Source organism: Oryctolagus cuniculus, chromosome 9, assembly GCF_964237555.1.
Source record: "Oryctolagus cuniculus chromosome 9, mOryCun1.1, whole genome shotgun sequence".
Classification (NCBI taxonomy): Eukaryota; Metazoa; Chordata; class Mammalia; order Lagomorpha; family Leporidae; genus Oryctolagus; species Oryctolagus cuniculus.
The window spans coordinates 990637-1016255 of record NC_091440.1 but is presented as its reverse complement, the minus strand read 5'-3'; the positions used below and the strand labels follow the sequence as shown (position 1 = coordinate 1016255).

General features: G+C 62.5%; 1 protein-coding gene across 7 annotated transcripts in view; it reads left to right on the top strand.

The window, feature by feature from the left end:
- Nucleotides 1-25619, top strand: part of ATP11A (ATPase phospholipid transporting 11A) — a 135294-nt gene that overhangs the window by 95046 nt on the left and 14629 nt on the right. For 4 of the 7 annotated variants that reach the window (XM_051841714.2, XM_051841716.2, XM_070048371.1 and 1 more), the window contains exons 14-26: nucleotides 320-483; nucleotides 2896-2967; nucleotides 4384-4457; nucleotides 9369-9472; nucleotides 11951-12132; nucleotides 14925-15176; nucleotides 16037-16211; nucleotides 17582-17684; nucleotides 18620-18765; nucleotides 19124-19183; nucleotides 20883-21010; nucleotides 22707-22842; nucleotides 23352-23375. In XM_051841714.2, coding sequence (XP_051697674.2) covers nucleotides 320-483; nucleotides 2896-2967; nucleotides 4384-4457; nucleotides 9369-9472; nucleotides 11951-12132; nucleotides 14925-15176; nucleotides 16037-16211; nucleotides 17582-17684; nucleotides 18620-18765; nucleotides 19124-19183; nucleotides 20883-21010; nucleotides 22707-22842; nucleotides 23352-23375 — 1620 coding nt within the window. The remainder of the gene's footprint in view (nucleotides 1-319; nucleotides 484-2895; nucleotides 2968-4383; nucleotides 4458-9368; nucleotides 9473-11950; nucleotides 12133-14924; nucleotides 15177-16036; nucleotides 16212-17581; nucleotides 17685-18619; nucleotides 18766-19123; nucleotides 19184-20882; nucleotides 21011-22706; nucleotides 22843-23351; nucleotides 23376-25619) is intronic. The other 3 variants (XM_051841715.2, XM_070048369.1, XM_070048370.1) reach the window with 1 other exon arrangement.

Here is a 25619-nt window from a genome sequence, read left to right as displayed (position 1 = left end):
GTGGCTTTCCTGGGGAGAGCGTGACCGTCCCTCAGCGCCCGGCACAGTCCTCCCGTGCCGGGGAGGCTTGTGTGTGCTTTTGCCGACTGCCCCAGTGCTCGCTCACGTGCGCGGCGCTGCACAGCTGAAGCTGCCGCTGGGGCCCCTGGAGGAGTGTGTCTCCGTCGCCGTCTGTTCTCACCAGGGATTGCCGTCCTTCCAGCCTCCCGGGCGTTAGACCACCATGTGACCTCTTGTCCTGTGCTGTGCGATGCCGTGCGTGGTCACTCCCCTGCCTGCTGGGCACGCAGGCGTGGACTTCTTTTCTGGACTGTTTCAGGAGCGGGAGGAGCTGTTCTTCCGGGCTCTCTGCCTGTGCCACACCGTGCAGGTGAAAGACGACGATGACGTGGATGGCCCCCGGAAGTCGCCGGACTCCGGCAAGTCCTGTGTCTACATCTCCTCCTCACCCGACGAGGTGGCGCTGGTGGAAGGCGTCCAGAGGTGGGTGTCTGGGCGTGAGCTTCCCAGCACCAGTGGCTGTGCAGCTTTGGGTCAGCCCATGTGCAGCCCACATTGTAGCTGCCTCTTGGAAGTCCCCACTCCTGTGCCTCCTGTGGGGCTCAGCGGCGGCCTCTGTGCTCGGGCCCCTTGACCGCTGGCTGGGCGGCCTCTGGCAATGAGAAGTAGCTTTCCCTGGGGTCTGAGCTCACGAGATTGTCCCACCCAGCATCCACAGTAAGTTAAGGGCAAGGTCAGCCAGATACACACAGGCTGTGACTGGCACAAACCATCCCCCATGCCCTGTGCATTTGTCCTGCTTGTGCTCAGAGAATGGGCACCCGAGGGAGCCACGTGCGACCTCCTCATGCAGTGCCGTGTCTGCCATGTCAACATGCAGCTTTGCGTGGACTCAGGTCTCTGTGGGGCGTCCCCTCCTGTCCACATGAGGCTTTGTGTGGACTCAGGTCTCTGTGGGGCGTCCCTGCCAGTCCACATGAGGCTTTGCGTGGACTCTGAGGTCTCTGTGGGGCGCCCCCTCCAGTCCACGTGCAGCTTCTCATGGCTCTGAGGTCTCTGGAGGGCGTCCCGCCCCCACTGCAGCCCACCTTCGGAGACGCTGGAAGCATGCTTTCACATTGCACACCTGTGAGGGGTCTGGAGTCGGCCGTCCTCCCCAGGCTCTCAAGGCTGTTTGTAGAGGAGGTCGCCCGCCCTCCACTGCGTTCCTGGCTCTTCCAGGGCTGCCGGCCCCGGCATCCAAGCAGCTCTGGCTCTGAGCAGGGTTCGCCCTGGCTGGCTCTGCCGTCTGAGCAGCAGGTGCATGCGGCAGCGGCAGCAGGGCGGCCTGGTTAAGGGCGCAGGCTGCACAGTGTCGGGGTCTCAGCCAGAGTGACCTCTTGGGAAACCAGTTCAGTCCTGGGTGTCAGAGTCAGGGCCACTGTCCCACTGTCCCCACTCCTCACAGACTGCCCTTCACGGAGCCCCCCTCAGCCAGTAGTCCCACGTGAGTTCCGAGGCTGCTTTCCACACGCCCACAGCGCCTGCGTGCTCTGACGCCACACCCTGCCCTGGACGAGATGTGCTCCCGTCCCTTGCCCTATTCCCCAGGCTCCAGGCAGGTGCCCTGCAGCCTTGAAGGCCCTCAGGGGCGCTCAGCAGTCAGCCTTGCCAGGGAGGGGCCTCGCTTGGAGGGAGCTGTGTACCCCAGGTGACCCGGCCCTGCCTCGCTTGGAGGGGGCTGTGCACCCCAGGTGACCCGGCCCTGCCTCACTTGGAGGGGGCTGTGCACCCCAGGTGACCTGCCCTTCACCTGTCTTTGAGGGGAGCTGTGTACCCCAGGTGACCTGGCCCTGGCCTCACTTGGAGGGGGCTGTGCCCCCCAGGTGACCTGGCCCTGCCTCGCTTGGAGGGGGCTGTGCACCCCAGGTGACCCGGCCCTGGCCTCGCTTGGAGGGGGCTGTGCCCCCCAGGTGACCCGGCCCTGCCTCACTTGGAGGGGGCTGTGCCCCCCAGGTGACCTGGCCCTGCCTCGCTTGGAGGGGGCTGTGCCCCCCAGGTGACCCGGCCCTGGCCTTGCTTGGAGGGAGCTGTGTACCCCAGGTGACCCGGCCCTGGCCTCGCTTGGAGGTGGCTGTGTACCCCAGGTGACCCGGCCCTGGCCTCGCTTGGAGGGGCTGTGCCCCCCAGGTGACCTGGCCCTGGCCTCGCTTGGAAGGGGCTGTGCACCCCAGGTGACCCCGCCTGGCCTCAGTTTGAGGGGAACTGTGCCCCCCAGGTGACCTGCCCTTCACCTGTCTTTGAGGGGAGCTGTGTGCCCCAGGTGACCCAGCATGGCCCAGTGATAGGAGGGTGGCCTGGGGGAGCTGCTGCCATCCATCCATGCTGTGGTAGCACAGGGCCTCTGCAGGGGAGGTTCACAGTCAGGGTTCAGGGCTCGCCTCTGGCGAGGACCTTCCTGCTGGTGCTGCTGTGGAGGGAAGCAGAGGACAGGACTGAGGGAGCAAAGTCACTCCGTGGAGAAGCAGGGCCGTCCTGCCCTGAGCACTCCAGAGGCTCTGCCTGCCAGCTGCGGCCCCAGGGACTGCACTGCCCGCATGTGGCTGGGGGACACTCAGAGGACAGCACGTGGCCTCCCGTGGCCTTCTCATTCTGTCACCACATCCTTGCTGAACGCCAGTAACAGAATCCCCAGTCAGTGAGTTAGACTGTTCTGGAAGTAGGTTCTGCACCTGCTGTCTAAGTCGTGGGTGTGTGGGTCCCTGTTACTCTCAGGGCCTTTTCTAAGACGAGGAACCGATCCCGGGTGACAGTTCCCAGCCTCATGTCACTGCCACTTCTCACAATGTGTGGACTATCCCCTGGAGGAGGAGCACGGAGTGGGCGCTGACCCTGGGCCTGGCTCCTCCCCCGCAGGCTTGGCTTCACGTTCCTGAGGCTAAAGGACAACTACATGGAGCTGCTCAACAGGGAGAGCGACGTTGAGAGGTGAGCATGCGGCACGCAGCTGCTGGCCGCAGAGCGGGCTCCCCATCCTCTTCCCAGACGCCCAGGCATGCCACGGAACGTTCTGGGAGTGCTGGCCCCAGGCATGCCACGGAACGTTCCGGAAGTGCTGGCTCCAGGCATGCCACGGAACGTTCTGGGAGTGCCGGCTCTTCCCAGTGACAACCCAGGCATTCCATGGAACGTTCCGGAAGTGCTAGCTCCAGGCATGCCATGGAACATTCTGGAAGTGTTGGCCCCAGGCATGCCGTGGGACGTTCTGGGAGTGCTAGCTCCAGGCATGCCACGGAACGTTCTGGGAGTGCCGGCTCTTCCCAGACTGCCCAGGCATGCCATGGAACGTTCTGGAAGTGTTGGCTCCAGGCATGCCACGGAACGTTCTGGAAGAGCTAGCTCCAGGCATGCCACGGAACGTTCTGGGAGTGCCGGCTCTTCCCAGTGACAGCCCAGGCATGCCATGGAACGTTCTGGAGGTGTGGGGAGGTTGAAGGATGAGCAGGGGAGGTAGTGGGGTGGGGCTGACAGCCATGAGCACAGCACAGTTTCTCCTGGTGATGGACGCTCGTGTTCAGTGAGAGTTTGCCACCATCTTATAGTTTGGGGTTGAGCCACCTAAATCCGGGTTTTCCTGCAAGAGTTCCGAAGACTTCTAGTTTGTTCTGATCTCCAGCCCACCTGACTCCATGAGGGGGCAGTGAGTGGCCCCACGTGGCCTTGATGCCCTGGGTGGGGGGGTGCAGCTCATGCAACACCATGAGCACGGCAGCCCAGGCCGCTGTGATGGAGCTGGCCCGGGGCCCACCTTGTCCTGCCCTTGGTGGCGTCTTCTCAGCCTCACGCTGTCCCTGAGACTGATGGACAGAGGGCATGTCTGGGGTTCAGGCTCCAGAGCCCCGGGGAGCCTGCCCCTCAGGTTAGCAGGGAGACAGGTCCAGGTAGTGGTGAGTGCAGCGTTCGGTCTCAGACCACTGATTTTGCAACTTCTTTCTAAAGAAAAACAAGCTCCCAGGTTAATGGGCGTGGGCTAAGCTCTGACTTGGGGCCGGCTCCCTGGTCTATGACCCACGCCTACCAGGCCCGGCAGCTCTGCCGGGGGGGGGGGGGGGGGCTCTGTGTGCTTCCTGGGGAGCAGCAAGGCTCCTGCTGAGGCTCTTCGGCCTGAGCGGTTTCCTGGGGGGGCCCTGGGGCTGCTGAGCTGTTTTCCACGTTCCAAGTGCCACACTTGGTGAGTGTGGTCGTGACCCCCGAGGGGTGAGGGGCTGGAACTGGACCATGCCCCATTGCCTCCCAGCGGTCCCAGGGCTGGGCAGCGTGGCAGCACCGGTGAGGTGGGCCCGTGCCCCGGGTTTAGACGCGTGGGGACCCAGGTGGGTGTGAACTGTCCCTTTGCTTTTTCAGGTTCGAATTGCTGGAAATTCTGAGTTTCGACTCAGTGAGGAGGAGAATGAGTGTGATTGTAAAATCTGCTACAGGTAGAGGACTTTTTCCTTTGGTCTTACATTGTGCGTGGGGCCATGGTGCTGGTTTTGTTCTGATGGTAAATTCCTCAGAAGCTTCAGGACTTGGGACTTGAGAACCGTGTCTTCTTCTTCCACTATAATTCTCTTTGTTTTAAAAACTTAACGCTTTGTAAATGCTCCAGGGTGAATCCCACACACCTCCTCTGGTCTCCTGGGAACTGGGTGTTGTCTCCTGCTGGGGGTTGCACTTCCTGTTCGCGTGTGCCCACTGCGTGGCGTGGCTCCCGTGGTCTCCCATCTTCCTGTGGGTCTGGAAACCCTGCTAGGTGCTGTAGCTTAAGAAGAAGCAGCCTGGGTCTGCAAAAAGTGTCAGATTCCGAATACTAAGGGAAGTGGACTTGGCTGGTCCTCTGTTGCCATGACAATGCATCTCCATGTCAGGACAGCAAACCTAGAACTGTGCTCTGGAACCCGATGCCAGGCAGGTGGGCACCGTGACGTGGAGGACCTTGCTGTGCCTTCGCTCTGGGGCCCTTCCCCGGGGCTCTAACCAGGCCCTCCGCTGCCTGGCAGGTACCACGAGGGCCTCCTCAAGCCCGGGACTGGCCTTCCTGTGGACACCTCTCTCACTGGTCACCTGCCTCCCCTTGGGCTCCCAACCCCCAGGCACGCTCACAGCCTCCTGGTCACCATGTCAGCCAGCTGCTCTGTCCAGCGCCCCTCACGGAGGCCCTTCACTGGCCTCTTAGCTGCCATCGCCAGGGTACCCGGCTCAGGGGGCTCATGTGTCCCCCATGCAGTCCTAGGCGCTTCTGCTGCCTGGCATGGACTCGCCCCAGGGAAGGCGCCTCACCCCTGCAGGTTCAGGAAGAGGTGGGCGCACCTCCGCCAGCGTGCTCCCTCCTGCCCGTGCCCCACCCTGCGGGGAGGGCTGCACCCCTGCAGGTTCAGGAAGAGGTGGGCGCACCTCCGCCAGCATGCGCCCTCCCGCCCGTGCCCCGCCCTGTGGGGAGGGCTGCACCCCTGCAGGTTCAGGAAGAGGTGGATGCACCTCCACCAGCATGCTCCCGCCCGTGCCCCGCCCTGCAGGGAGGGCTGCACCCCTGCAGGTTCAGGAAGAGGTGGGCGCACCTCCACCAGCATGCTCCCACCCGTGCCCCGCCCTGCTGGGAGGGCTGCACCCCTGCAGGTTCAGGAAGAGATGGGCGCACCTCCGCCAGCATGCTCCCTCCTGTGCCCTGCCCTGCGGGGAGGGCTGCACCCCTGCTGGGCCTCTCCCAGCTCTGCCCCCAGTGCAGCGGTGCCCACTCCCGAGAGCTCGGTGAAGGAGGCACTTTATCTGTGCTGCCCTTTGTCTCGGCAAGGACGCCTGCTCAGCCGTGACACACGGCCACCAGCGTGGGGGCCGTCTCACTTCTTGTCTGCAGTCGAAAAAGAGTTTCCACGTGGACAGGGACAGTGAGCAAAGCAAGATTTGTTGGCAGCCAAAACCTGTCACAGCAGTCCGCAGCGGGGCTCCGGAGAGGCGGCCGGCGGCCCTTCACAAACATGGAGTGCCGCGCTCTGATGGGCCCCTGGCTGAACCTCAGACGCAGCTTTCACCAGTCGGGAGGAGCAGAGTGACAGCTCGTCAGAGCAGAGATCACCGCCCATCCGGCTTCTGTAAAGCCAAGTGCAGCCAGCTGCCCACTGCCCTCCATGACCCCACTGCCCTAGAGCTGCTCCACTGCCCTGCAGCTGCCCCACTGCCCTGCAGCTGCCCCACTGCCCTCCGTGACCCCACCGCCCTCCAGCTGGCCCACTGCCCTGCAGCTGCCCCACTGCCCTCCATGACCCCACTGCCCTGCAGCTGACCCACTGCCCTAGAGCTGCCCCACCGCCCTGCAGCTGACCCACTGCCCTCCATGACCCCACCGCCCTGCAGCTGACCCACTGCCCTGCAGCTGGCCCACTGCCCTCCATGACCCCACTGCCCTCCATGACCCCACTGCCCTCCATGACCCCACTGCCCTCCAGCTGCCCCACTGCCCTCCATGACCCCACTGCCCTGCAGCTGACCCACTGCCCTCCATGACCCCACTGCCCTGCAGCTGACCCCACTGCCCTCCATGACCCCACCGCCCTGCAGCTGACCCACTGCCCTGCAGCTGACCCACTGCCCTCCATGACCCCACCGCCCTGCAGCTGACCCACTGCCCTGCAGCTGCCCCACTGCCCTCCATGACCCCACCGCCCTCCAGCTGACCCTGACTCCCTCCAGCTGACCTACTGCCTTCCCGCTGGCCAGACTGCCCATTAGCCCTGCGACACTTCCTGTGCCCGCTTCTTCCTGAGCAACTCGGACTCTGTGTCGGAGTTTTACGTCAGTGACTTCCTGACAGTCACACTGAGGAGTTCCTTCTGCATCAGCAGTGGCTCACTCTGCAGCACCACGGACGGTGTGCTCGTCTGTGGGTGTTCCTTTCGTGGCACCCCTTGAGTGGGTTTGGCTCGTGTGTTGGGAAAGTGCCCTCGCGAAGACACTCTGGCTGCTGGGAGCTCGCCATCCGCATCAAGCCCGTTGCTCATCCACAGGTTCCGCACAGCCGCAGGGTGTCAGCGCGGAGGCAGGTCATCCGTGGGAGGGGAGGCCGTTGTAAATGTGCTGACACATGGCGAGGGGAGGGAGATTGTGCCTGCCTGCCTGGGCGGCAGGGCAGGGTCTGGGAGCGGGCTCGGAGGCAGGGCCCCTCAGCCACTGCGGAGAAGCTGTCCTGAGCGCTTAAGCCATCGCGAGTTACCCAGAATAAAGGCCTCGAATGGAGAGTACCTGCTGACCTCTCCGCCCACGAGGGTGACGGGACGTGGAGCCTGCGGCAGCCATCACACACTGGGGCGTCAGCGGTCAGCCGGCAGGGGCCCGGCCTTCCGGGTCGCCATCGTGAGCCCTAACCCAAGTCCTGAGTAACTTCCATCACTGAAAGGAGCCGAGTCGCATCAAGGATTTGGGCGTGAGGCTTTCCGGGGCCTGGACTGCCCCCGCCGCTGGGAGACGTCTCCAGATCTCCAAGGCGCGCTGCCGTCTGAGACCGGCCCGGACAGGTCATCGCGAGAGAGCGGTGGACGTTTAACGGAGCAGGTTCTGGGCCGTGAGCGACCACGCCGTCGGCTGGTGCGCAGGGAGGCGGGGAGCTCAGCTGAGCACTGCGGAGTGGCTGAGGCCTGCAGCTGGACACGGCGCTGGCTGTGGAAGGCCTCCCAGCCCGACGGGGCCTCCTCACCGCGCAGCAAGACCTGATCTGTGATGGGTGCTTCCCTGGGCTTCAGGTGGAAGTGGAGGGGTCTCAGAAGTCAGGTCCCCGACTGGATCGGGCTTTCCTGTGTAGAGGAGACGTGGCGTCCGGCCTCTCAGGGACACCTTGCTTGCTGCGCTCGACGAGCTGAGACGCCAGCTGCGGGTACAACTCCTGGTGTGGGGAAGGAGCAGGCGCCCTGGGCTCAGCTCGCTGGTCTCGCGGCACCGCCCCACGTGGCAGCTCGTGTCGGGCCTCACGTTCCGTGACGGGGCCAGCTCGTGGGAGGCGCAGCAGCGAGAAACCAAGTCCACAGCGAGCTCTGGCTGCCCTGATTGACCCCTGACACTTCCCGAGTGGAGGCGCAGCCTGTCCCGGCCCTGGTGGGCGGCAGCCAGCTGCAGCTGTCGGGGAGCTGCACGGGGGACAGGGCTGAGCTGTCTGTGTCCCCTTGTGGCCACCGGCACAGCTCAGACCAGCTGCTCGTCCACCGTGCTAGAAGCATGGGGTCCAAAACTGAGGCCCACGTTGCCTGCCTCGCCTTGTGCAGAGCGAACCCAGGTCATTGGGCATCTGTGTCCAGGGCCCTCCCTGACCTGAACACAAGACAGGGCTTTTCCGGGGGACAGTGTATCGTCGGCAGTGCAGCCTCACGTTGCCTGGCAGCAGCTCTTGCCCCAGGCGTGTCGGAGGACGAGCGAGCGTGGAGTGGGCCCGGCCGGGCGGCCTAAGTGGCTGAGGCTCTGGTCACAAGCGCGCGTGCTCCGCGGCGCCCTCTGTGGTGGGGCAGCTTCTCCCCAGCCTTCTCGACTCAGTGTCGTCCTTTCTGGCTGTGTCTGTGTTGGCCCGGGGCCTCTGCGAGCCGTGCGTGTCCGAGTCGTGTCTGTTCCAGACGTGCCCCCTGTTGGTGCCTCTCTGGGGTTCGTGCCCCTGGAGCAAGGTCCGGTGGCTCCTGAGGCTGCGCCTGAGTCCGTGCAGCCCACTCTCCCCGGCTGATGCTGTGCCGTCTGCTCCGGCGCCCTCTGCTTCCAGTCCTGATGGGCTTCCTGAGACCCTCAGCCTCTGGGAAGGGCCTGCCCTGGCGGGAGCTGGGCCTCCCAGCATCCTGGGAGCATTGGGGAGGTCGCGCGTGCTTGGCCTGGCCCTGCATCCGCAGTGACGGCGTGTGGTGGGGTCTCCGCGTGCTCACAGGGAGGGCGTCCGTGTGCCAGGAGCGCAGTGTGCCCTGACTCGGGCTCCTCTGCATCGCCGAGTGTCTGATCTCGAGGGCCGAGAAGCTTGTGTGCTGACAGCAATGGGGAGTGCTTACGGCAGGGCCAGTGACCCGGTGGCGCACAGGGTGACCTGGGTGCTGTGTCCACCCATCTGCCTTCGCCTGCACGCCCCAGTGATGTGGCCCCGAGGAGCGGCCACGTGCCCAGGCTCTGTCCCTTCTCACCCAGTTCTCTCTGCACGGGGCGCAGGGGCAAGGGAGGCCCCAGGGTCGTCTGTGGTCTTAATTCCCCGGCTTCAGCATCTGCCGGTGCACTAGGGTCTCCATTCTAGGGCCCAGCACTGGACAGCTGGTTTTGGTTTTTTAACAGTATCATTTGGAAAACAGCTTGGTCTTCCCATAGGATGACTACAGTAGACGTATTTTCTCATTCTGCAGGAGACATTTATCTGTTCTGTAAAGGAGCAGACTCTTCCATATTTCCCAGAGTCATAGAAGGCAAAGTGGAGCAGATCCGGGCCAGAGTCGAGCGCAATGCAGTGGTGAGACGCGGGGCTGGGGCGGGGCAGGTCCCCGGGAGTGGCCAACCCTGTCCTCCTGCATCAGGGAGCACCCCTGTGGGGCGGGATGGGGACCCCAGGTGTGGCCTGTCCTGCATCAGGGAGCACCCCTGTGGGGCGGGTTGGGGGCCCTGGGTATGGCCTGTCCTCCCGCATCAGGGAGCACCCCCTGTGGGGCGGGTTGGGGGCCCTGGGTATGGCCTGTCCTCCCGCATCAGGGAGCACCCCCTATGGGGCGGGGCAGGTCCCCGGGAGTGGCCAACTCTGTCCTCCTGCATCAGGGAGCACCCCTGTGGTGCGGGATGGGGACCCCAGGTGTGGCCTGTCCTCCTACATCAGGGAGCACCCCGTGGGGCGGGGCAGGGGCCCTGGGTGTGGCCAACCCTGTCCTGCATCAGGGAGCACCTGTGGGGAGGGGGGACCCCCACATCAGGAAGGAGTCTGTGGCACCCCCCACCATGACTCAGCATGCTCCCCCTGCCTGGGGCTCAGAAAGCCCCCAGCTGGCAGCTCCGTGCTTGCCTCCGTGGCGTTGCAGTCCCTACTGCACTGCACACAGGACTCCGGAGACGGGCGCAGGCAGTGTGGACATGAAGGATTAGACGCCTGTGGTTCCTGACAACAGGGGTAGCCCTGCCCCTTGCCCACTGGTGTCTTGGGCAGGAAAGGCCCGTTTCCACGTGAGCCAGGACCTGCCCCAGCTGCATCCTCTCGGGCACGTGGACCATTGGAGCCGGTCCCCCAGGCGTGGCCAGTTATTCCCGGAGCTGCCGCTCACATTCATCCCGGCCCCGCGTGGGGACAGCTCTTGGTTATCCTGAGCAAACCACTGCCTCGCCTGACAGTGTCTCCGACTGGAGAAGGAAGCCACGTAGCTGGTGCCTTTCAGTCCTCTTAGGCAGAGTCCCTCCTGCCTTGGCAGTTGTGTCTAGTCTAAGCTTTGGCACCAGGCACCCAAAGCCCTGCTTCCAGCCGCTTGCTCAGCCGCAGTTGCTGGGGTTTCCCTCGTGCTAGGGGATGAAGGGAGGCAGGCCAGCCAGTGCCGGGGAACCCCGAGCCAGGCAGGAGCGCCGACAAGCGGGTGCACATGGCCGCAGCATCTCCACTGCTGCTGTCGTCAGTTCCAGGGAGGAAGGGGGCTCCTTTGGGCGGCACCGATGACTCTTGGCGGCAAGCAGGCAGTGCAGGAGCTGCCAGAGCCCTGAGGGAGCCCTCCAGCCACGCACAGAGCGTTTCTCTTGTCCCTGAGTCCCACTCTCCCCGTCTGGGCACGCCAAGAGGAACCTGGTGGGGATGGGTCCTTGGGGTCCACGTGCGGTCTGAGCAGTGACGAGCAGCGTGGTTGTCCCAAGTGCGCTGGGGAAGCCCAGCCGCATGCCGCTGACTCCGGCCTCGGGTGCTCAGACCCCTTTAGGGAAATGGCGTCGTGCCTGTGTAGAACCTCATCTAGAGGCCAGGGAGCACGCTGTGTAGACAGGTGTCGCACTGTGGGGTTTCTCTCAGGTTTTCACCCAGAGTTAATCTGCAGAGGACCGAAGGGCCCGTGTCCTCCTGGTATGCAGTGGTTCTTCCTGCCGTCAGGAGAGCTGGGGCGGAAGGAACAAGAGACGGCCAAAGGGGCCGGCACCCTGGCAGCAGCAGACCCTCCGTCTTGGAGAGGAGGAAGCTGCCACGCAGAGAGGAGGGGCTGTGTCGGGAGTGCCCCCGCGGCCCCAGCTGAGGGCTCAGGCTGAGCTCTGCAGACGGGTCTTGTGCATTCTCTGTGTGTGGCGACATGCAGAACAAATAGCAGATAGTTTGTTATACTTAATTCTTTTTATATATGTATATATTTATTTGAAAGACAGAGATCTTCCACCTGCTGGTTCACTCAGTAATGGCCACAGCAGTCAGAGCCTGGCTGATCCAAAGCCAGGAACTCTGGAGCTTCTTCTAGGTCTCCCACGCAGGTGTAGGGACCCAGGCCCACTAGCAGGGAGCTGGATCAGAAGTGGCCCAGCCGAGACTCGAACCAGTGCCTGTATGGGATGCTGGCATTGCAGGTGGAGGCTTAACCTGCTCCACCACAGTGCTGGCCCCTCTCCTTAATTCTTACTTTACTTTCCTGTGCACCCAATAATTCTGCCAAGTAGCCTTGCAGTTTTCCTTTTTAAGTACTGAATTAGATCAACCTACTTCACACCCTCCCCACGTGAAATATGCTTGCTGTAAAAATACTACTTGATATTTGCCATAAAACTGTGAATTACCCTGAAAAGGTTTGGGTTTAAAGGCCTCCCTTGGGTGGGATGGCCCTGGTTGGTGTGATCTGTGTCCAGGCCTTGCGAGCCACGGCGGTTTCCACACCGTGCAGACTTGGTGTGAACCGCTGCCTCCCCGGGGTCTCAGTCTGCTGGGCGGGCCGAGAACGCCGCTGGCAGTGGCAGTTCAGCGGTGCCCCTGGATTCGTGCTGCCCGCAGGAGGGGCTCCGGACCTTGTGTGTTGCCTATAAAAAGCTCAACCCGGAGGAGTATGAAGGCGTCGGCAAGCTGCTGCAGGCCGCCAAGGTGGCGCTTCAGGACCGGGAGAAGAAGTTAGCAGAAGCCTACGAGCAGATCGAGAGGGACCTGGTTCTGCTCGGCGCCACGGCTGTGGAGGACAGGTGAGGCTCCCGGGACGGTGCGACCGCGTCCGCAGGTCCCCAGCCCGTCCAGTGCTGATGGCCGCCTTCCTCAGGGCCAGGCCCGCTTGCACGCGCAGGGTGGTGTCACAGGGGCCATGCCCGGTGCTGCTTTGCTGTCCCCAAGTGGGAGGCTGAAGTCACCTCCCCAGGAAGCAGAGATCGTCTGCATTTTCATTGCATGTTGGGAGTAGTCAGGATACCAGGTCTCATTTTATGGGCAGAATTAATAGCTGGTTCTCCTAAGTTTTTTGACAGCTCTTCCCAAATAGTGGTGTTACGTTTTAGGTCATAGCACACCCAAGGGATTTGTCACTCCTATATAGCATATTATGACTCAAAATACCTGGGGCGTACGTATAGAATAGCGAAGTAGACGGTCACAGAGGGTCGTCGCCAAGGTGGCGGAATTGCCTGCGGCTCCCAGACCTCGGGAAGAGCCCGCGTCGCTCACGGTTCTCCGCGGAACTGCACATTGCTTCCGGCTCAGCCCTGCAGGCAGTGCCTGTCCATTGGCAGGGCGTGGACCACGCTGGACCCTGAAGGAGCAGAGGAGCGGGGAAGCGCTCTGGTCTGTGAGAGTGAGACAGGCCCCAGGGCTCGGCTAGCGGTCGTCTCCCGGGAGTGAAGGCAGCCGTGACGTTTGCCAGCTGTCACAACCCGTTTTTATGACAAACTCAGTCCTTGCCTTCCTGAACCTCCATCTCAGCAGAACATTGGGCAGCCCAGGGAGATTGCATTTGTTCATTAAAAAAAAAAAAAAAAAAAAAAGATTGATTGATTTGAAAGGCAGAGTTGTCGGGGGAGGGGAGCAAGAGAGAGAGAGCTTCCATCTGCTGACTCACTCCCCAGATGGCCGCAACAGGGAGGGCTGGGCCAGGCCAAACGCAGGAGCCTGGGGCTCATCCAGGTCTCCCGCGTGGGTCCCAGACCCAGGCATTTCTGCTGCTTTCCCAGAGCATTGGCAGGGAACTGGACCTGAAGTGGAGAGGCAGGTACTCGAACCAAAACCCATGTGGGACTAACGCCAGAGGCAGCTTAACCTGCTGTGCCATGGCTCCTGACCCTCTTCATTCGGTTTTTTAAAAGATTGATTTGTTTATGTGAGAGGCAGCGTTACAGATAGAGAAAGGGAGAAGCAGAAAGGCCCTCCATCCACTGCTTCACTCTGCAGACAGCCGAACAGCTGGAGCTGGGCCAAGCCGAAGCCAGGAGCCAAGGGAGCCAGCAGCTGCTTCCAGGTCTCCCACGCAGGTGCAGGGGCCCACGCACTTGGGCCATCCTCTGCCGGTTTCCCAGGTCATTAACAGAGAGCTGGATCGGAAGAGGAGCAGCCAGGACAGGAATCGGCAGTGCCACAGGAGGAGGCTGAGCCCACTGCACCATAGTGCCGGCCCCTCTTCATTGGATTTTAGTCCCACTCCCTCACTGTGTCCGTCAGAACACGAACAGGAGTGGCCTGAACACAGGGCAGGCCGCAGGAGCCCAGGCTGGCGCTGGCTCTGCGAAACACCTTGGCGCCTGCTCCCATGGAGACGGTGCTGCCCGGGCAGCAGCGGGCACTGAGCACAGAGGGGGAGCTCCAGGCTGGAGGCAGCAGGCTGCGCTGGCTGCACTTGGCACGTGGAGGAAAGAGAGCTGTCCCTGGGAGGCGTGGGGACGAGGGCTTTGCCTCCATGAGCTGGGTGACGAGTCATTTTAAAGTCGGCAGCCAGCACGCTTGAAACCTGTCTGGGCCCAGTTTCCTGTCTAAACACCTGGGGAGTCAGGAAAACCATGACTGCGGGCTCAGGAGGTTCCTGCCAGAACGTGACTGGGTCCAGTCTGACCCCAAGTCCAGTCCTGCTCGGAACCTCGTGGAGACGTCGCACAGGCGGCTTTGCAGGCCTGGAAAACGCAGCAGGCCACAGAGACGGCGACCCAGACCCTCCACAGCCAGCCACGCAGCCTGACGGCGTGGGGAGGCGCTGTCCTCAGACACGTCCCTCACCTCTGCCCGCTGTGGTTTCCCCGCCTGGGAGATGGGTGGTAACAAAGTCCGGAGCCACACAAGGCTGCCGTGTAGCTGGGGGTTGCACGTGAAATGCGTCCCCGGCGCCTGATGCATGGTGAGCTCCAGGCCCATCAGTGGGGCGTGGGTTCAGGGGCTCCATGGAGCTCACAGGTCCCCAGACACCAGTTTGCTAAATGCAGAATTAGGACCCAGAGCAAAGCCAGCACATGCCAGGGGTCACCTCGCTCCCAGATGCCAGCTCTCCCTGCCCAGGAGCTGTCAGCTGCATAAGGCCTCCCCCAGGACCAGGTCCCAGCCCCACAGGAAACGGCCAGAGAGGAGTCGGCACAGCCACCTCACCTAACTCTCGGTGCTGCCACGCGTTTCCTGATGACACGTGGTGCTCCGGGAGGACCTGACCAGCAACAGCGTGCTTTTCCGCTTGTTTTCCTGTTTTCTCTTTGAGGGGCTAACGTCTTTCCTGGTCGTCCCGTATCAGAGGGGCTGGGCTCAAGGCCTGACGGCAGCTTCCTGCAAGTGCACACCCTGGGAGGTAGCAGGAGGCGGCTCAAGTGGCTGGGTCCCTGCCACCGCCCGGGGGGCCTGGGCCACGTTCCTGGCTTTGACCTTGGCCCTGTGGGCGTCTGTGGCGTGAGCCGGGATGGGCGCTCTGCCTAGGTGTCTCCGACTCGCGGCCTTTTTCCTGCTGGCTTCGCACATGCCGGGCCCTGCTTGCTCAGCACCGATGTGGCCTGTGTGCCTTTGGCCTGTGCCTTTCCAGGCTCCAGGAGAAAGCGGCCGACACCATCGAGGCCCTGCAGAAGGCGGGGATCAAAGTGTGGGTGCTCACGGGAGACAAGATGGAGACGGCCGCGGCCACCTGCTACGCCTGCAGGCTGTTCCGCAGGAGCACGCAGCTGCTGGAGCTGACCACCAAGAGGCTGGAGGAGCAGAGCCTGCACGACGTGCTGTTCGAGCTGAGCAAGACGGTCCTGCGCCACAGCGGCAGCCTCACCAGGGACCCCTTCTCCGGGTAGGCGCGCTGCGTGTCCTGGAGCCCGGCTGCGCCCCACAGCGCGTCCTCAGCAGCCGTGCGCGCTCGGTCTCAGGCTGCTGTCCCGAGCGTTCAAAGACGGGATTGATGGATCGATCGGCTGATGAGATGTTTCGAGCCTCTAAGACTTGGGGCTGTGTGGGGGGAGCCGGGAGGCTTTGATACTGCAGGGCTGTGTCTGAAGGCAGAGCCGTGCGTGGCCTGGACCCCGTGTCTCTCCAGGAACGCTCGCAGCTTACTGGGATGTTTCGGCTGCCTGCCAGCCTTGGGGGTGCCGGGCATGTTATCTGAGATGGAAGGTTTAATCGTTCCAGAGTTGCACTGATGTAGGCAAAGCAGAAGCAGCTCTGTGGGCGTATGCAAATTCTGACTTACTCGTAACAGCACAGAGATGGCGCCCCTCCCCTGGTGTGCAGAATTCCCTGCGCTGGTCAGAGAGGCTCCTTGAGCTGGGACCCTCTGCCGAGGGGAGAGGATGGCCCCGCTCTCGCCAGCTCGGGAGCTCCAGATCTCGGCTGTACAGCAAGGCCGGCGTTGGCAGTGCGTTCCGGCACTGGAGGACAAAGCCGCCCTCCTCCCACGGGCGGACAGATCCTCAGCGTGTTGTCGAGAAGGGAAGTGTGCATCTGCTTTGCCTAAACCAAGGAGGAGGTGTGTGGGGAACCACAGCACAGCGCCAAAACAGAGCCCGCGTTCCCTCCACACTGAAGACGGTGTGGACAAGCGGGGTGTCTCGGTTCTGTGGGTCTTAGCACGAGCACTGTGCGGCCCGCTGGAACCTGCAGGCGCAGTGACTGAGCCCCACCCCCCCCACCCCCCCCCCGCCGTGTCCTCCACAGCCTTTCCACGGACGGGCAGGACTACGGGCTGATCATCGACGGCGCGGCGCTCTCCCTGGTGCTGAAACCTCGGGAGGAGGGCAGCTCCGGCAACTACCGGGAGCTCTTCCTGGAGATCTGCCGCAACTGCAGCGCCGTGCTGTGCTGCCGCATGGCGCCCCTGCAGAAGGCGCAGGTGGGTCCGGCCCCGCCCTCGGCCCAACGAGGGCTTGGAGACGCAGCTCGCCCCGTGGCCGCCTGCGTGGTCGGCAGGCGGCCCCCAGGCCAGGACTAGGGGCCAGTGTGGGTGGCTGACTGGCCTCCAAAGGTGAAGCTCAAGATGGCAGGGGATGGGTGAGGGGCAGCTCTGGCCACCGTCGCCACGGCCGGCGTTCAGCCTCTGCCCAGCGTCTGGCCGGGCTTCCCCCCTCATTCCGCAGGCAGGCGTACTGGCCCTGATGGACGCACACGGTTATACATAGGCCCCAGAGCCCCTCTCCCCGTCCCCCCACACGCCCCACACCATGTCCCTCAGCCCCGTCCTCTTCACACGTGTCCCTCTCCCCGTGCCCCCACACGCCCACACGTGTCCCTCAGCCCCGTTCCCTCCACATGCCCCACACGTGTCCCTCTCCCCGTCCCCTCCACACGTCACACTGTGTGCTTGTGGAAAGCACATGGGAGGGTTTTCAGTAGTTGAGCAGCGTCGTATACAAGTACACGTAAACACGGATCTCTTTCTGGTGTCTGTGACCCTAGAGAAATCCCTCCCTGTTCAGCTGGCAGCCCTTTTACCTTCACTGTGCATGAGTGAAAACGAGCGTGCCAAGTGCCCCAGTAGTTGTGAAATCCGCCCCGTGCAAGTTCGAGAGCCAGGCGCAAGGAGGTGACCAGCAGCGGTACAGGTGTGCTGATTTGTCACCGTCACCGAGGGCACAACACCGGCACCTCCCAGAGTGCGAGACGAGCTGACACTCGAGAGCCCGCGAGTGTCCCGTTTGGAGGGAAGATCGTTCCATCCCCACTGCTTGTGTGGTTTTCAGCCGTGTGTGCCCCGGTCCTTATTTGCAGCTCCGGGCTCACCGTGGAGAAGTGTGTTCGAGCCGTGTGCACTCCCGTCTCTGCCGGGCACAGAGCTAGCCCACGCTCCCCCGGCTTTGCCCCCTCAGCTGCACGGGCTCAGGCTGGTAGCTGGGATGGCCCCTAAGTGAATGCACGCGTGGGGGCCGCACTGCTGCTGGCAGACTCCCCTGTGCACATGACAGGCTGGCAGGGCGGGTGCCGCTGGTGTCAGCTAAGTAAAGTGCGTTCCCCAAGGGCACGTGGAGGCTTGAAAACACTGGCTACCGCGCCACTGCCGTTTCAGCCTGTGCCGTTGAACCGCCGTCTGTGACGTGCGCTTCGCTGTGCTCTGCTTTCCTGTGGGGAAGGAGAGTGGATGTGGAGGGGAGCCTAGGCGACACCGCCTTCGTGTCTCTGGGCTGACTCGCACCTTTGTTCTGCCGCACGAGTGGAACCCGAGCAGAAGTGAACGAGAAGATGAGTGTGCATTCTCTTCTTTTCCAGATTGTTAAGTTAATCAAATTTTCAAAAGAACACCCCATCACCTTAGCCATTGGCGATGGCGCAAATGATGTCAGCATGATCCTGGAGGCCCATGTGGGCATAGGTGAGCCCTGCCATGTGGCCATCATGGGCATGGGTGAGGGCGTGGCCTGCCACGTGGGCGTGGGTGAGGACCCACACCTATGTCGTGTAGGTGAGAACCCTCCACGTGGGCATGGGTCCTCCACATGGTGTGGGCATGGGTGTGGACCTGCCACGTGCATGTGGGTGAGGACATGCCGTGTGGGTGTGGGCCTGCCACATGGGCGTGGGTGAGGACCCATACCTACATTGTGTAGGTGAGAACCCTCCACGTGGGCATGGGTCCTCCACGTGGTGTGGGTATGGGTGTGGAGCTGCCACGTGCAGGTGGGTGAGGACCTGCCGTGTGGGTGTGGGCCTGCCACATGGGCGTGGGTGAGGACCCACACCTACGTCGTGTAGGTGAGAACCCTCCACGTGGGCATGGGTCCTCCACATGGTGTGGGCATGGGTGTGGAGCTGCCACGTGCAGGTGGGTGAGGATGTGCCGTGTGGGTGTGGGCCTGCCACGTGGGCGTGGGTGAGGACCCACACCTATGTCGTGTAGGTGAGAACCCTCCACGTGGGCATGGGTCCTCCACATGGTGTGGGCATGGGTGTGGACCTGCCACGTGCATGTGGGTGAGGACGTGCCGTGTGGGTGTGGGCCTGCCACATGGGCGTGGGTGAGGACCCACACCTACGTCGTGTAGGTGAGAACCCTCCACGTGGTGTGGGCACCTCCATATGGTGTGGGCATGGGTGTGGAGCTGCCACGTGCAGGTGGGTGAGGACCTGCCGTGTGGGTGTGGGCCTGCCACATGGGCGTGGGTGAGGACCCGACACCTGGGCCTGTGCCCGTGCCTGTCCTGGGGACGGGGTGTTCATGATAGGGGTGTCTCCTGCCCTGGCCGTGCCTCTCGTGGCGCCTCTCACTGCCTGCTCCCGTGGGCCGCTCAGCACACTGACCCGTTCCAGGTGTCATCGGGAAGGAAGGCCGCCAGGCGGCGAGGAACAGCGACTATGCAATCCCCAAGTTCAAGCACCTGAAGAAGATGCTGCTGGTGCACGGGCACTTCTACTACATCCGGATAGCCGAGCTCGTGCAGTACTTCTTCTACAAGGTGCGGGCCTGCCCCATCCGCCGCCGGCGCGTCTGTCGGCGCGGCCCTTATCTGGCGCTAAAGGGACTGCGGGCGAGGAATCCTCTGCCACTTCTCAGCACCGCGGAAGTCAGCGTGGGCCCCGGGGAAGAGCCCACTTGCAGGGTCCGAGGAGGGGCACGCTCACTCTGAAACAGCCCTGCCTGGGGAGGCTGACCCCGCTCGCCTTCCGAGTCCCTAACACGGCCCCTAGAGTGGCCGGGGCCCTGTCTGCACGTTTCAGCTGCAGACACGGGGCGGCTTGGGGCCCCGCCCCGGCGGGGGGCGCGTCCTGGGCGGAGCCGGGCTCTCACTGGCACCCGTGCGCCTTGTCTTTCAGAACGTCTGCTTCATCTTCCCGCAGTTTCTGTACCAGTTCTTCTGTGGCTTCTCACAGCAGGTGAGTGGGCGGGGGCCCAGGGCCCACGTCAGGGGTGTGCAGGCGACCCCTCCCGGGGACAGCGATCAGCCCCGCTGCCCCCGTCCCAGGACGCTGTGGGTGCTGCCCGGGGCCAGGGTGCTTGCTGCCGAGCAGTCTCGGGATGCAGGCCAGTGGATGACGTGGGCGAGAGCCGACCGCCCCAAGCCCAGCACACGGTGTGGGCATTCTGACCCTCACTGCAGGGATCCTGGGACGCCCACGCGTGTCCTGCTCACTGCAGTCTGGCCCACCGCAGTGCCGGACTGGGCGCTAGGTGGAGGCAGTACTGAGCCAGGACACGGAGGGCGCACAGCACCCACCGCCAGGCAGACTCCGCCTCTGTCACCCTCGGGCCTGTGTGCTCAGGACCACGGTCACCTACTGCCGTCAGCGGGCCCAGGCCCACGGGAGACAAAGCCTGAAGCTGGCGATCAGACTGCGGATACTTCAGCAATGTAGTTCCCTCTCACTTTGGTTTCAAATTTGCAGTGGTGGGGTGGGCAGGCGAGAACCGGCCCTTTGCAGGCAGTGAGCACAGTCCTCTCTGGTTTACGTGGGGGGCACGGATTTCTTCCGGTCCTTCCGTAGCTGTAGATACACGCGTTTGTGCATTTTATGTGTGTCTGTGGTTCTTTGTAAATTAAACACATTCTTTAGTGAAAACATCAAAACAGCATGTAAGAGATAGCTGTTGTCTGTGAATCTCTGTCCCCCTGCACACCTTGTGTGACACCACGTGTCTGACCCGTGCTCTCTCCTGCACACCCTGTGTGACACCGCGTGTCTCACCCCATGCTCTCCTGCACACCCTGTGTGACACCGCGTGTCTGACCCGTGGTCTCTCCTGCACACCCTGTATGACACCACGTGTCTCACCCCATGCTCTCCTGCACACCCTGTAGGACGCTGCATGTCTGACCCGTGCTCTCCTGCACACCCTGTGTGACACCACGTGTCTCACCCCATGCTCTCCTGCACACCCTGTGTGACACCGCGTGTCTCACCCCATGCTCTCCTGCACACCCTGGGTGACACCACGTGTCTCACCCCATGCTCTCCTGCACACCCTGTGTGACACCGCATGTCTGACCCGTGTTCTCTCCTGCACACCCTGTGTGACACTGCATGTCTGACCCATGTTCTCTCCTGCACACCCTGTGTGACACTGCGTGTCTGACCCCTGCTCTCTCCTGCACACCCTGTGTGACACCGCGTGTCTGACCCGTGCTCTCTCCTGCACACCCTGTGTGACACCGCGTGTCTGACCCGTGCTCTCTCCTGCAGACCCTGTAGGACACCGCGTGTCTGACCTGTGCTCTCTCCTGCACACCCTGTGTGACACCGCGTGTCTGACCCATGTTCTCTCCTGCACACCCTGTGTGACACTGCGTGTCTGACCCCTGCTCTCTCCTGCACACCCTGTGTGACACCGCGTGTCTGACCCGTGCTCTCTCCTGCAGACCCTGTAGGACACCGCGTGTCTGACCCGTGCTCTCTCCTGCACACCCTGTGTGACACCGCGTGTCTGACCCGTGCTCTCTGCTGCAGACCCTGTAGGACACCGCGTGTCTGACCTGTGCTCTCTCCTGCAGACCCTGTATGACACCGCGTATCTGACCCGTGCTCTCTCCTGCACACCCTGTGTGACCGCGTGTCTGACCTGTGCTCTCTCCTGCAGACCCTGTACGACACTGCGTATCTGACCCTGTACAACATCACCTTCACCTCGCTTCCCATCCTCCTGTACAGCCTGATGGAGCAGCACGTCAGTGCCGACGCCCTCAAGAGGGACCCAGTGCTGTACAGGTCTGTCCCGTGACCCTCCCAGCGCGTGGGGATGGGGGGGTGGCTGACGGCTTCCAGTGCTGTACAGGTCTGTCCCCCGTGACCCTCCCAGCACGTGGGGACGGGGGCGGGCTGACGGCTTCCAGTGCTGTACAGGTCTGTCCCCCGTGACCCTCCCAGCATGTGGGGACGGGGGCGGGGCTGACGGCTTCCAGTGCTGTACAGGTCTGTCCCCCGTGACCCTCCCAGCGTGTGGGGACGGGGGCGGGGCTGACGGCTTCCAGTGCTGTACAGGTCTGTCCCCCGTGACCCTCCCAGCATGTGGGGACGGGGGCGGGGCTGACGGCTTCCAGTGAAGGCTGGTGGGCAGCATGGGAGCCCCCAGGGATCGGTGTGGAAGCAGCACGGTTGCAGTGTGGTGTACTCACCTCAGTGCCTCTGACAGCTGTTGGGGACCCGGGGCCAGGGTTCTTCCGTGTCCCTGAAATGCCCAGTGTGTTCTCTTTAAGGAGAAAAAGGAAGGAACGGCTCTGACCGGGTGCTCCTCCCGCAGACCGGACATCCCTGTCCTCCGTGGTCTTTGTACTTAGCCTTGCTTTGCAGATACCCTTAGATCCATACGTGGTTGTCGGGAGAAGCACAGAGAGGCTCAGTGGGCTCAGTCCCCCCCGCCCTGCCCCTCAGATGGCCCCGGCCTCACTCGTCCTCCGGGTGACATGCGTGTGTGTGCGGGCACACGCACACGTGCACTTGGCTGCACACTCACTTCTGTAACTGCTACCCTCATCACCGCTGTGCCCTGGGGCTGGAGGTGTGGTAGTCCCCATGTGACGCAGGAGGACAGTGAGAGGGTGAGCTGAGTGTGCAGTGTGTGAGCAAACGGGAAGAGACCAGATGCCAGAGAGAGCCCGGCTGTGTCAGAAATGCACACAGGGGAGACTGCAGAGAGCCCGGCCGTGTTAGATGTGCGTGCAGGGGGAGACTGCAGAGAGCCCAGCCGTGTTAGATGTGCACGCAGGGGGAGACTGCAGAGAGCCCGGCTGTGTTAGATGTGCATGAGGGGGAGACTGCAGAGAGCCCAGCCGTGTTAGATGTGCGTGCAGGAGGAGACTGCAGAGAGCCCAGCCGTGTTAGATGTGCACGCAGGGGGAGACTGCAGAGAGCCTGGCTGTGTCAGAAGTGCACGCAGGGGGAGACTGCAGAGAGCCCGGCCGTGTTAGATGTGCGTGCAGGGGGAGACTGCAGAGAGCCCGGCTGTGTTAGATGTGCATGAGGGGGAGACTGCAGAGAGCCCGGCCGTGTTAGATGTGCACACAGGGGGAGACTGCAGAGAGCCCAGCCATGTTAGATGTACACGCAGGGGGAGACTGTGGGTGTTCACATGCCCTCACAGAGCTGAGAGGCGTCTGCAGCCGTAACGGGCGCAGTCACAGGCTGGAGGCTTCAGGCAGCTGCTGAATGTCAGCGTGCGCCCGTCGCTCTGCGTCGCTCTCAGAAGTAGGGGTGACCCCGGGGACGTCAGGTGTCACATGTGAGTGAGGACAGAGGCTGGCAGGCCGGTGGAAGGTCCGCGTGGGCAGTGTGCCGTGTCCTAAACCCCAGCAGCTTCCCCTGCCGGGCAACGCATACTGAATGCTGACCTCGCCTGCCCTGCAGAGCGCGGTGGCCCCGGAGCCCCGGCCCAAGGTCCCCACCACGTCCCCTCTTTCCCTTGCAGAGACATCGCCAAGAACGCACTGCTCCGCTGGCGGGTGTTCATTTACTGGACGTTCTTGGGAGTCTTTGACGCCCTGGTATTTTTCTTTGGTGCTTATTTCATGTTTGAAAATACAACGGTGACCAGCAATGGCCAGGTCAGTACCAGCGTGGTCTTGTTGATTTAGCTGCTTAAGAGCGCGCGCTGACCCCGTGCCATCACCCGTCACAGCGCCAGCGCAGAGCAGGCTGAGGGTCCCTGAGGGCTAGAGCGTGTGTCCGGTGTCTGTCGGGTTCCACGGAGCGGCGAGGTGCCCACGCTCCCTCCGTGTCGCCCCGAGCCCCGGGGAGCCCCGGCCCGCTCTAAGACCAGGCCCTCGCAGGGTTTCCTTAAAGCCTTAAAGCGGCTTCTGTAGCTCGCGTTTCACCCTTAGCCGGTGCCCAGCGGCTCAGTCACACCAGGGAGGCCTTGCTTTTCCAGTGTGCAGGTTACTCCCGAGTAACGCAGTATCTTCTCGCGAGTTCTTACGTGCTGTTCCCTTTGCAAAGAGAAGGTTTACGGTTCTCTAAGAGCGGTCAGCTCCGGTTGTTGGCGGGATTTCTGGGGTGTGTTTTATTTGTTTCTTGCTTTTTTCTTTTTGCTGCTTGCTTCCCTTCCCACCCTCAGATAATGACCACCAGCACACACATGGTAAGACGGCCGTGGCTTTGTCCTCTGTGTTTCTGGAGTGCTTTACAAATGAAATATTTCTCAAAAATATTTTCCGATGTGACTTCTTCTGTGTGCTTTGTCGGTAGAAACACTGTTAGCCGCCTGCCCCCTCCCCCACTTCAGCGCTCGTGTGCCCCCTCCCCCCGCACCCGGTGCCTGTCCTCGGGGTCTGTGTTGGGGTGCAGTGGTGTCAGGAGTGTGTTAAGTTGATCCCATGTGTCTGACCTTCCCTTCACTTTGAAAAAGAGGCAGCGTGGGCAGGCGTGTGAGGGCCTTGGGGACGGCGGGCGAGGTGCACCTGTGCCACTCTGGCAGGGATTGCGTGGACTCCAGCTGTTCCTTTCTTTTTTTTTTTTTTTTTTTTTTTTTTGACAGGCAGAGTGGACAGTGAGAGAGAGAGACAGAGAGAAAGGTCTTCCTTTGCCGTTGGTTCACCCTCCAATGGCCGCCGCGGCCGGCGCGCTGCGGCCGGCGCACCGCGCTGATCCGATGGCAGGAGCCAGGAGCCAGGTGTTTTTCCTGGTCTCCCATGGGGTGCAGGGCCCAAGCACCTGGGCCATCCTCCACTGCACTCCCTGGCCACAGCAGAGGGCTGGCCTGGAAGAGGGGCAACCGGGACAGAATCCGGCGCCCCGACCGGGACTAGAACCCGGTGTGCCGGCGCCGCTAGGCGGAGGATTAGCCTACTGAGCCGCGGCGCCGGCTTCTGTTCCTTTCTTAAGTGTCACAAGTGAGCAAGCAGTGCTGTTCACGCCAGAGAAAGCCACCGTGTCAGCCCCGCCAGGGCCAGCTACAAGCAAATGCTTTTCATCTCCTCAGTGGAACAGGCCACGTGGTCTGTGCCGTGGCCCTGTTGCGTCAGCACCCAGATGTCTGGCCGCGTGTCCCGGGTGGTTTGCTCACCCCCTTGCGTGTGCTTTCTCCCCGGGGGTATGAGAGTTGCCACGGGCTGTCCGTGGAAGGCAGCTATCATCTTCCCGAGTTTTACTGTCAGTCTTGGGAATTCACTAAAATCTTATTTTGTTGTAAAAACCACATTTTTCTAGAACATACTCTGTGTCCTGACGTACTCTGACTGCATAGGTTGAGTGCTGCCGGGCCAAACGTGGAGTGGAGCAGCGCTGTCCTCTGCTCTCCTGTGTCTGTGAGGTTTCCCGTGGGCAGTGCGAGGCAGCCTCTGGCGTGTCCGGGACGGTGGTGGCGGTTCCCCACTCCCCCTCACTTCCACGCGTCGCCCTGTCTGGCGACAGCACCCTCTCAGCTGGCATTTTTTTCAATGAAAGTTGAGGAGCGAGTGCAGATTACATAACTGGTATAGGTCACGTGAGTGCGGAGTGGCAGGGAAGTGACAGGCGTGTGCCGGGGCTCCCCCACACACAGTGTCGGGGCACAGGGCACAGGCACTGCCTGTCCTCAAAGGCGCTGGCTGGGTGCCCTCCTCCACCTGCAGCCGCAGGCATCCCCTGCTGGGCTGGGTGGTCCTCGCTCCGTGCTACCCCTCATTTCTTTTTGGCCACTCCCACACCCTGGCCATCAGGGCAGCTGCAGCCACTGTATCTGTGCCAGCCTGGGAGATGCCCTGCCCCTGCCTGTCACTCACATGCTGCCGGCAGCTATAGACAGGGTGCTCCTTAGCACTTACATGGGGGGCTGGCGCTGTGGCGTGGTGGGCTAGGCCTCTGCCTGCAGTGCCGGCATCCCATACAGGCGCTGGTTCTAGTGCCTGCCACTCCTCTTCTGATCCCGCTCTCTGCTATGGCCTGGGAAAGCAGTCGAAGATGGCCCAAGTGCTTGGCCCCTGCACCCACATGTGTGACCCGGAGGAGGCTCCTGGCTCTGGATCTCCTAACTCTGGCCTTTGCAGCCATGTGGGGAGTGGACCAGCAGATGGAAGACCTTTCTCTCTGTCTCTCCCTCTCTCTGAAACTCTCTCTTTTTTAAAAAAATTTTAAAGACTTCATTTGAGAAGTAGAGTTTCAGAGAGAGAAAGGTCTCCCATCCGCTGGTTCACTCCCCACATGGCTGCAAAGGCTGAGCTGGGCCGATCCGAAGCCAGGAGCCAGGAGCCTGTCCTCCAGGTCTCACACGTGGGTGTGGGGGCCAAGCACTTGGGCCGTCTTCGACTGCTTTCCCAGGCCATAGCAGAGAGCTAGATCGGAAGAGGGGCTATAGGGAGGGACTAGAACCAGCACCGATATGGGATGCTGGTGCCACAGGCAAGGC